Here is a 12457-nt window from a genome sequence, read left to right as displayed (position 1 = left end):
ATTTTGTTATATGTACAGTTGACCCCCCTATAACACGGTAGATACATTTCGTTTTTTATGAAATTGATGTTCTAAGAGTCCTTAAATACATGAGCCAATCACAGCCCGGCACGTATGCAGTTTACGGACTACGACTGTTTGAAAGGTTTTCTTCCATAAAATTAATTGATTCTAGACTAATTTGACTCAACATTTCCAAAATACATATAATTTTTTGGGAATAATCCATATAAACTATGCTATAAACAAAAAATTGTAGGATTACTTACCGAGTGTGCATCGTTCGACGACGCCATTGCTTGAGCTTGTTTTCGTTGTGGAGCTTGTCATCGAATGGCGTTCGCATGCTTCCTGATAAATTATTTTTTTCGTGAAAAATTTGCTGAACTTTGGAGACATCATTAATATAAATATAATTTTTATGGACGTTAAATAATAAATGGTTTTTAGTAGGTTCGCTGCACATTTAAACTCAATAGTTTGTACAATATTCGCTATTGGTCTAGATTTGACCAATCCTGTCGAGACATGAGTCAGCGACGATGTTTTACTGAATTATACAAGTTTTTTTAGTGTGTTTGTACGCATACTGTCACAATTTTTTCGCTATCATATAGGAATCCGAACTATATGAACCCGTGTTATAGGGGGGTCGACTGTATATTATTTACTCATTTAAAAAGAGCCATAATTACATATTAAAAGAGCTGCATGCAGCTCTGGAGCCACAGGTTGCCGATCCCTGCCCTAATCTATCCATATTTGGTCTTGATATTCATTATCTAATGCTGTTCTCAAGATTAATGAAGGACAGACAGATGGATGGACAGATAACAGTGGGAATGTATAGATCTGCAATTTGAAAGTTGCAACCAAAAACAAACAAACTCGAATATAAGGGGGCATCCAGAAAATAAAGAACATTTGGCTATAAAAAAAGAGAAAAAATGGTAATGATAGAAAAAAAGTTCTGTTATTACTGGTTTTTTACATAATTAGTACAAGAACAGTTATTTTTCTATGTAGTCACCATTATGATTTAAACACTTGTCATTGCAACACTAGTTTTTGAATTCCTTCATCATAGACTTCTGCTGCTACTTTTTTCAGCCAGTTAGGGACAGCTTCTTTTACCTCATCATCCATTTCAAAATATTTGCCACCCAAAAACTTTCAGCTTGAGAAAGAGATAAAAGTCACTGGGGATCAGATTGGGATATTGTGGATGGTCAAAAATGTCCCAGCCAAATTTCTGAAGCACTGCTTGAGTGGCCACAGCAGTGTGTGGTTGTGTATTATCTTCCTTAATTAAACATTTTCTCACTCTTATTTTGTTCATAATATGATCAGATCACCATACACTTCCACTTCCATGATTTACTTACGAATTTTGATAGGATGAACACTTTGCATTTAGCAGGATTTTCAACTTTTGTACACATTTTGTACACCCTTGACAAAATAGGAACAAGCCTGCCATTATCAAAACTCTATGCATGTTAAGCTAACACATCAGAGAACAAATTGACCTTGAATTGATGGCAGTCATTTACTTGCAGAGTGCTATGCATAAATATTCTTTATTTTCTGGAAGCCCCTCGTAGAAACAATAAGAACTTTATATTCATGACTAACTTGATTGCATTCTCCATAATTTCCTGTTTCCAGTCACAATAATTTCCAAATAATAACTTATTTCTTTGCATTCAATCTTTTGTTTAATATACAGTGGGTGATCAGTTAACAAACAGTTCGGACTACGAACAAATCAGATAACGAACATTTTTGCAAAACATTTTTATGTTCAGACAACGAACACATATTCAGATAACGAACACATCACAGAACAAACACATGAAGAAATGACATAAAATAATGAATACTGATTGGTCTTCCCTTGACTTCAGGCAACAATTTGAAACTTTTCACAGCACGGAAGATGTTGACATCAACACTCAACCCAGTATATACTGATCAGATAGTATTCCTCCAAACTTTGAAACTCCCCCTTGTAATTCCAGCCTTTTATTTTTCTGACAGAAACAATTTTTTTATAGTATTCACAAGACTGTCAGGTGGGCACTTGTTAAATTTTGCATCGGTTTTTATTTTCAAAAGGTGAGGCTATAATAGCAAAGGTAGAGAGTGGGCAGATGTCTGATGTTGCTGGGCAGTATGGCATGAATAGGTGTACAGTAGGCCATCAAGAAGACTCAAGCAGCTAAAAGAGTAACAAAAATCACATCTGAGAAATAAAGAACATTGAAAAGTTCATAATCAATGTTCCCTCTAATATTTTTTGTAGATGAGCAGAGCATATGTTGCAGACAGAGTGAGAAATAAGTAAACAACAATTCAAATGTGCATTGGTGTGCATGCTTGCCTGCGCGGCATATAAATTCTCGTGTGCGGCAACAATTTGAGCAGTGCGCGGTCACGCAGCCATGCAGCTTAGAGGGAACATTGTTCATAATGGAACCTGAAACTGACCTGATAACAGAAGAACACCAAGAACACTTGAATGGAGAACACCGAGAAACTTGGCAAGATATGTTTTTTTTCTGAAAAAGAGGATTAATGCCAACATCTGCTATTAAAGATGTTTTGAAGTGGGAGGATGTCAGAACAACAGTCTTAGAATGGCATCCAAACCAGGTTGAGGTTAATAGGCTTAGGGATCTCTATAACAACAATACTATTAATTACTTCTGAAAAATCCTGAAGAAGAAAGAAAAGCAATCAACATTGGACAGATTCTTTAATGCCCCACAAACAGAAAAAATATGACTGAGAAAAATGCAAGACTGTGTATAAATGTATTTTTATTATTACATATAAATAAGCATAGTAAGAAAGTATATAATTTTTTATTTTTGGGGGTCTCCAGAACGGATTAATCAAATTCCCATAAAAATCTATTGTAAATTGATGATTGGTTAATGAACAATTTGGATAGCGAACATAATCTTGGAACGGTTTATGTTCATTAACCAATCACCCACTGTACAGTACAAGCAATCTTTTGTTTTATATATATGCTTTAATATACATGCAAATGTGCACAATTATTTTAATTTCTTAAACCAGATGCTCACTATTCATTATTACTGCTTATTTTCTATAAGTATACTCATTATCAGACACTGTAGACCAGATCACATTTCAGGAGATAACTCCTAAAAGAAACCATCACCTACGAATTAACTTGTAGTTGGCAGTCAATGTGTTTAATATTAATAATTGAAATTTAAAAATATAAATACAGACAAAACTTGTGCTAGTCTAAATATTTTTGTTTAAAGTTTTTCTAAGATTTGTGAATTAAAGTTTCTATCTAAATATATAAAATTACTTGTCCTGACTGACTGACTGACTGATTGATTCATCATCACCCAGAACAAACCACTGAACCTAAAGAGGTGAAATTTTGTACACAGTTAGGATACGTCATAAAAACGCGCACTAAGAAGGGATTTTTCAAAATTTCCCTGCAGGGGAGAGGGAGAGGATTAAGGCTTAACCTGAAGAATGGTTAAGCCTTAATCCTCTACGGATACTTTCTACGGTTTCTACTGTACTATTTTACATGCGATTTTTTGTTTTCAACTACGTTTAGTCTTCATTGAGTACTTAGGTGTATTAAATTGATAACATTTCAGACATTGTTATAAATATTTTTATATATTTCAATTTTTTAACCAAATGTTCAAACCATTTTAAATTCGAATTTGTTGTTGCATTGGTTCGACTATAGAACAATTGTAAACGTTCCAGAAAATTGATGAAATTGAAAATAGTTTGTTTGATTCTCAGCAATTCATCATTCTCAGTGGTAGGTGTTATATAACAATTACTATGGTTGTTGAAATACTGAATATAAATGTGGTTTGCTTGCAAAATCTACACGTGCAAAGTCACGAGTAAAAGCTAGTTTATTGATAAATGAAAGAAGTTATGAAAGAATCATTAACAAATTATTCTAACAAATAAGTGTTTGTGATAATTGAATTGACAAATATAGTTTATAAAATATATTTTTAAGTATTTTGGTTAACATATAGTTTTAATCATATCGAAAAAACATTTTTAGTACAAAATCTTTAAATTAACATGATTTTATAATTAATATAATTATTTTTTTATGAAAACAGAAGTTCAGAATGTGTTGATACACTTTCATCAAATCTGCCTTCAAATGTGACATATGATTGGGTTGACATTACAGATGAATTTTTTAAAGCCACTGAAGGTATGTTAAATCTTATATGAATATTTTGAATAAATTAATATTTTAAAATCTATTATATGAAAACTATTTACAGAAATATGTACTAAAATTAAATATTTTTATAGTTTTCAGCTGTGTCCTCAGAAATAAGCAATATTTAATATGAAGAAGACAACATATTAACATTATGTTGTCTAATTTTACATTTCCAAAAATCCTATGCGTGACAAAAAGATGAAAAATGTTTTGTCAGACTCAGTTTTTAAAAATAGAATATAATTTTAATGATATGTTGTTAATATTTTGTTCTGTTTACTCAGTTTTGTTGTTGTTGAACTTCTGAGGATCCATTCTGCAAAATTCTGAAATTAGTTGCATGTATTAAAAAATTTTTTTGTAATTTTTGTAATTTAAATTACAAAAATTAACTACAAAACATTTTTATTTATTAATAATTTAAATTACAAAAATTTTTCATTTACTTTATCTAATGCACAATTTATTTCAGAAATATGCTTTGTACATAATTAGTGATCTATAAACATTGTACTAACAATTACTTATTGTGGCATCGTTAAAATGCCAGGCTGCAATTTTTAGTCATATTTTTAATTAATTTAATTTAAAATATATGCTCTCCACTTCAAATTAGTAGTGGCTTGCCCCTGTACATTATGCTTTTCCTTTAACAATAGAATCATGCTGGATCCTTATTCTGGTCATCATCTCTCATCTCTCACAAGCCGGTCGCTGATTGGGTAATTATTTGTTTACATCTCGAGAGATCATTGTGTCTCTCCAAATGTGATTCTGGACAAATTTTCTCTCAAAGATTCTCTCATTTCTCAGAGACAAGTGGATAGTTGTCTTTCGACCTGTCTTTCGTCTTTTGCCTCAATTTTGTTTTATCCAATATGGACAACTGGATACTACTCGTGCTGTACAATCGTATTAGAAAACATTCTCTATCTCAGGAAAGTATATTTTGAGAGCTTCTGATTTTTTTCCAATGACTATTTGGAAACTCCGCTGATTCCATTTTTTTTTTTTTTTAAATTATCCTACATTAATTACTGAACTATTGACTATGATGTTAATCTTACTTAGATAGTTAAGGAGAAATTAGATGATATTTCAAAAAATATCTAAGGATGCATGCTTTTGTAACTTAGGTTATTAAAATTTTTATTTCTTAAGAGACAAATTGATATTACAATCTGTAAAAATGTTATAAAACAAAAAACATAAGTTTTTCAAAATTACATGCTTTATTTGAACACATGCTTTCCTTGCCACATGATCTATAATTATGTACTCTGCATTTTCGAACATTTTACAATTTCATTGGTTAAAATTCTATACCGTGCTGCGCGCAGATAACCCGAACATGTATAATCAACCTAGTAGAATTGTAATGTCATCAACAAAGACAAGATTGTTAAAAGTGACCAGAATTGCCACTGTCTCTGAGAGACGAAATTCATCTCTTGTTTGACGTCATTCATCCTTGAAAGAAGAGACAAGAGATAAGTGACCAGAATACAGCTCCTGGACATCTAACACCTTTTAGGGGAAATTTTTGAATTGAAATAATGGGACTTTTGGTGCAAATTGGAAGTTTTTATATAGTTAATCAGGGTCTCCTGCCCCTAAGCTTTCCATATCTGGTATCAACTTTCATATATCAAACTCCATTCTCATGATCAAGAAAGGCCAGATGGGTGACAGTGGGAATTTATACGTCTACAGTTTTTTTCAAATTACAGCTCAATAATAAATTTTCTTAAAAAGAATAATATTAAATAATAATCATAATATTAGTGATGTAACTGTAGAATGAGGGGAAACTAGGTTAACTCAGTAATCTTCAAACATCTTATAAAATATTGTGTATATAGAAATAAATTTAGTAATGATTGATTACATAATAGAAAGTTATAAAATTGCACACTTCCTACGTGAAACATTATTCTAACACATGTTTTGTGACATCATAATTTCTAAATTCCTTGTGTCACGTATTGTCACATGTTTATCCCCTTCCAAATGTAAAGTATGATGTAATAAAGGTTAGTGAGAATTGCTTGCAGACAAAAATGTGTGTGCATTTCAACCTACAATTTTAATGTGAATTGCCGGCACTTTTAACATTCATAATGCATTTTTCAGGCATTTTAATATACTGTACATATAGCAGTGCATATATTGTGCATGCATATATGCAAATATTGAGATTTTATATGCTCATAAATCTGGCCCTTATTAATAAGTTCTGTTCGACAGTACAAATAATGGAATAGAATTTAAAATTTTTGATTGCTTTATTTCTGAAATATATTGTTTATTACATTAATGAAAAATTCTTTATTATAATTATTCAAAATTGTTAAATTTAATGTTTAAAGAAATCATATTTTATACTATATTCATGGACTGCCTTGACTATTATTATATCATTAGAGGATAACCATCTTTTGGACTCCTGGATTGACCTGGATTAACATGTAGTGTTGTTTTCTATCTGAAATAATGACTACTATTATATCATTACATCAGATGAAAAACGACCCTACATCTATGCTATACCAAGCAGTGATTACAGATACCTGATGGAAGTCAATCCAGGAGTCCAAAAGATGGTTATCCTGTAATGATATAATAGAAATCATATTTTACAAAATACCACACAAAAAAATATACAAGGAAGTGACAAAAGTGCTTTCCAGCCAATATTTCAAAAGCAAAATGCAATCACTATGGATTTTTTTTAATATATTAGAATCAAGCATACTCTAAATGCAGTCACTATTCATCTCCCTCTCATTAGGCTGCTGAGAATGGAAATAAGACACCTATGTCAATTACAAAGTTGTAGAGAATTGCAAAATTTGTAATTTCAGTTTTTTTATTTTCATTCTGAAATATCAAATAGAACCTGGAACAGGTGGTAAAAATGCCCATCTGTGTCCAAAAGTCCACCACTATATAACAAGAATACAATGCAGGAGAAAGAGAAACTGAATATAACATTTTCAGTGCTGTTGAAAGGATCAAAGGATCTACGTGAATAGAAAATATCAAAAACTACTGTATACATTTCGTTGACTTTACTTACCTAAATGTCTGTAACTAGTTGCTTGTGCATAATTATTACATGTTAATTATACAGAGCTCTGTACTGTACAGGTATATAGAGTAAAAGGTTATAGACATGCACTGTTATAGATGGGATCATTTTGAGTGTATAAAATAAAATATGGTAAATATTAGTGGTTTTTTCATTTATTTAATTTTTTTTTTGTATTTTCCATTCAGTTGGATTATTTGATCTTATTTATGATTAATTAAATGTTGCATTCAGTTCCTCGTATAATGCATTGTTGTTATGCAATGGTGCACACAGGAGCAATTTTTTTATCCCTTCTAGGGTTCCATTGGTGTTTAAAATAGAAGGAAGGCTGAAATTATATATTTTGTCATTTTCTACGACTTCTTAATTGTCATTAATACTCTATTTCCACCAGGTATGGAGATAGGCTGAAACTAAGCTAGATAGCTAATTAATAATGAATATAAGTAAATCTCATTCTTTATGACCTAAGAGGAGAGCAATGTTAAAACTTATCATTTAGCACATACTTGACTTAGTGCTATCATTATGGACCTTTTGCCAATGCATACTATTTGTTTTTGAAATAATTGACATGTTGACAGGAGAAAGATTTCGTCACTATCCTGTTTATAATAATCAAAATTTAAAAGTAAGTTGTTTTAATTCTCTAATTAAGATTGATGCCATTAGACTGTGCTGCTAACTCCCTAGTTTAACACTGATTGTTTTCTTACTGAACACTGAAAATGCAGTGAAATAGTCTCTGCATCCTTTTTTTATTTTTAATTATTAAGAATAATTGGCAATGAGAAAACAGTTTTGTTTATAAATTCTATGAAACATATTCAAGTTTAATAAGTTCAAGATATTAAAGTAAGATAATTGTTCTAACAAGTGGAAATAGATCTTTAGAATCAACTATGTAATTTCACAAACAATTTTAACCTTATATATTGGTAGCATTTGCCAAAAAAATTGAAATAAAAATTTTACAAATCAAAATGTAATAAATGATGTGGTGACTGTTATATTTTTATTACAGTCAAAGTTTATGTATTTCCAAAATAATAAAACAGGTTTTAAAGTAAATGCAGAGAAATACTTATGAAATTTTTATCTTTCATTTATTATTATATATTTTGTTACAGAATTAAAACTGGGTGAACTTTTACATGATGAAATGTAAGTTAATTTTTATTTTAATATTAAAAGAAAATAATAATTTAATGTAAAATTAATTAATATAAATTTTGTAATAAAATACAGTCAAACCCCATTTCTATGTTTCTCAGTTGCATGTTTTTTGCAGTTATACATTAAATAAACTTTTTACAGTGACTTGTGAAAATTGTTCATTGATAAATTAATTAAAAACAATTATTCAAAATTTATAAGGAAATTTTACATTCACAAAACATAAATATTTTAAAATTTGGTTAAGATGTCTTTTCCTATATTGAATGCTTCTAGTATTGCTTAACAATTTCAGCTACTTTGTTTATATGAACTGGCACTTTATTTTTCAAGACATTATGCAATACTTTTGGTTTTGGTAAATTATTTGTATGCACATTTTTTCTTTTCTCTTCATCTGTTGTTAAATGTTTAACATATATTTTCTGTTGTCACAATAGTGTCGAGTATTTTGTTTTTTGATATACCAGTGACATGTATTTGTGTCATGATATGATACAACACAAAAATAAAATTTTCTGATTCACAGAAATTTTTTTTCAATATTTTGGAGCATTTTAACACAATCTTAGTTTTGTGTTTGAATATTTATCATATTTTTGTATATGGATTTCTCCTATAATTCTAACGTTTAGCATATAGTCCTACAATACTATATGCTAAAAGTTAGAATTATGAGGTTAGCATATAGCATATAGGACTGACAATTATTTAAGATTTTATCCTGGTTGATGCTTTCAATACATACAAGAAAATGGGCTTATTTTTTAAATTTCAGATAAAACAATGGTATCAAAAGTGATTCATGTCACAGAGGAAAAAAGTGCAAAGAACTTGTAACTTAATTAATTAATATACTGGAACTGTTTACAATTGACACTGTCATGCACACAGAACACCTTTCTTACTTATTCCAGCGTCAAACATGTAACTCTTCTTTTGGAAACAAACATGACAGGTAGTGAAAAACTGCCCTCGTTATTAATTGGAAATCTTTAAAGATTTGATATTTCTGCAATGCCAGGATGTTAACTATGCATTATGCAGCAAATAAGAAATAATGGATAACATCAGATCTTTCTCTACCAGCCTGAAAAAGTTAGACGTTTGCATGATTGTTAAAAACACAAAATTATTCTTTTTATTGACAATTGCAATGCAGAGTTGATGATTTCCACTCTGAATGCTATAACATTTCAACTTTTATCACTAAATACAGCTTTTAGATTCAATGTTTAGATCAGGGAATCATTCATAATTTTTAATTACGATATAAAAAACTTATTGTAAGAAAGATGTTGCTTTACTTTGAACAAATCAGAATTTCTACCAAAATCTGTCAACTATATTGAAAAATGGGTCAATCTCATTATGAGAATGAATAATGAAAAGTGTCATTTGGAGATTTTTGACAATGTTTGCAATGACTTAGCTGTCTGCAACACTTATCTGAAGATAATGATATTGTGGAAGTAAATTATAAACCAGGTACAAGAAATAAGCGGTGGAAAAAAAGGGGAAATAAATCCTGTCAAGGACAAATATCCTGCTCCCCCTATATTAAGGGAAGCCAGAAAAATCAAGCTTTTAAAGGGATTTCTAGAAACTATTAGGAGCAGTCAAATGAAAACGAGACAGACTATATAACAAGTGTGACATGGAAGTTGGTAATGCAGGGAGGAACTATTGGGAATCAGGAAGGAATAGCGTGAATATTCACCGCTGTGCCATTTGTCTGTTATATGTGCTCGAAGTGAGATCGGCAAGTCGTGTGTATGTCCAACATCACTATGGAGGTCTGCTGCTTGTTGACTTTCTGGAACACGGCACCACAATTAACGCACAGCAGTACATAGAAACTTTGCAAAAATTGAAACATGCCATCAAATCCAAACACCCAGGAATGTTGACAGACAGCATCATTCTGTTGCAGGATAATGCCCACCCACATGTTACCAAAGTCGTTTTGACTATGCTGCAGAAGTTCCTAGCGAAACTTCTGCAGCTTAGTCCATACACATCCTCCATACATTCCTGATTACTCCCCATGTGATTTCCATATTTTTGGAGCCCTGAAGAAAGACATTTGTGGCCGTCAATTTGCTTCGGATGAAAAGGTGCTCGCCTGGGTACAATCATGGTTCCGTAGGCAACCACAAACATTTTTCTATGAAGGCATTGACCATCTTGTTTCACAGTGGGATAAATGTATTAACGGTTATGGCAATTACTTTTGAAATAATAAACAGTTTACTTACTTTTTTCCCATCTGTCTCATTTTCATTTGACTGCCTCTAATATAGCATTTATTAAATGAGACACTTTTGGGACTATCATCTAGAATTTATTGTTTGTTGCTAACAAACTTGTGTAACAGACTTTTTTACTAATAGTATCAATTTTTTTTAAATAGTATCAATTATTTTGTACATCTACATATATAAAAAAAAAACAAAAATATCATGTATTTAATAAGTACATAAAAATATAAATACAACTTTAACAAAAGTAAAACCTTGTTTTTGTCTTTCTTTTTACCATTCACACCATCAGCAGTTCTTAAACAATTCACAAAGTTACGGAGACAACCTTCCTTATGAGGCTACTGCCTCTGCAAAAAAATGTAAAATCAGATAAAGCATCCTCTGGTGTTATTTTATTGTTTTTTTACTTAAAATGTGATATGATGACAGTGGCAATAACACCAGAGGACGCTNGGCAGTCAATGTGTTTAATATTAATAATTGAAATTTAAAAATATAAATACAGACAAAACTTGTGCTAGTCTAAATATTTTTGTTTAAAGTTTTTCTAAGATTTGTGAATTAAAGTTTCTATCTAAATATATAAAATTACTTGTCCTGACTGACTGACTGAATGATTGATTCATCATCACCCAGAACAAACCACTGAACCTAAAGAGGTGAAATTTTGTACACAGTTAGGATACGTCATAAAAACGCGCACTAAGAAGGGATTTTTCAAAATTTCCCTGCAGGGGAGAGGGAGAGGATTAAGGCTTAACCTGAAGAATGGCTTCCACTGTACTATTTTAAATGCGATTTTTTGTTTTCAACTACGTTTAGTCTTCATTGAGTACTTAGGTGTATTAAATTGATAAAATTTCAGACATTGTTATAAATATTTTTACAGGTTGGGATATTGTGGATGGTCAAAAATGTCCCAGCCAAATTTCTGAAGCACTGCTTGAGTGGCCACAGCAGTGTGTGGTTGTGTATTATCTTNTTTGTTACTAACATTTTCACATTACACAACATTTTAATAATATAACATAATGAAATATGCTATTAAAAATTTATTTTATATACTAGAAATGGATGAATTTTCATGATTTTATTAATCTTTAATTTTCATTTATACATATTTAGGTTTGGATTGTTTGAAGCAATGTCAGCAATTGAAATGATGGATCCTAAAATGGATGCTGGAATGATGTGTAATCGTGGTAGCAAAAAAGTAATGAATTTTGATCAAGCAGTTAAGGTAAAGTTTTATAATATGGATATTTATTTGTTAAGTAATATACAAGGTGTCAGAAAAGTTACTGTGCAGTGAGAAATTTGTAATGACATTAAAGTTATATGTAAGGCATTGCATAAGAGACCTGTAAATTATGTTTCCTGCATTTCCACTTTGCAGTAGACGATGATACTGTTTACTCAGACGTTCTAGCTTTTGCAAGATTTTTTTGCTGATTGCATAATCTCCCTTAGAATTTGGCTTGCTACTTATCCTGATCTCCCCAGATTTTCAGGCTTCTGGAAGACATTTCCAGCATTTGCTGTAGGAGAAACCACAATATCATAAATAAAATTGCACTTTTATTAAAACTTTACTTAAACATTTTTCACTACACAGTAACTTTTTGGACACCCTATACTAGTTATGCACAAGAATATAAA

The 12457-nt window shown here is 30.7% G+C and overlaps 1 protein-coding gene across 1 annotated transcript in view; it reads left to right on the top strand.

Annotated features, from left to right (window-relative positions):
* The first annotated feature begins 4060 nt into the window (after positions 1-4060).
* Positions 4061-12457, top strand: part of LOC111632344 (N-alpha-acetyltransferase 35, NatC auxiliary subunit-like) — a 39266-nt gene continuing 30869 nt past the window's right edge. Inside the window, exons 1-3 of the mRNA XM_023376753.1 lie at positions 4061-4249; positions 8489-8522; positions 11924-12038. Coding sequence (XP_023232521.1) covers positions 8521-8522; positions 11924-12038 — 117 coding nt within the window. The 5' untranslated portion in view covers positions 4061-4249; positions 8489-8520. The remainder of the gene's footprint in view (positions 4250-8488; positions 8523-11923; positions 12039-12457) is intronic.

The sequence above is a fragment of the Centruroides sculpturatus genome, unplaced genomic scaffold (assembly GCF_000671375.1).
Source record: "Centruroides sculpturatus isolate CEXI.00-Female unplaced genomic scaffold, Cexi_2.0 scaffold766, whole genome shotgun sequence".
NCBI lineage: Eukaryota > Metazoa > Arthropoda > Arachnida > Scorpiones > Buthidae > Centruroides > Centruroides sculpturatus.
This window is presented reverse-complemented; position numbering and strand designations above follow the sequence as displayed.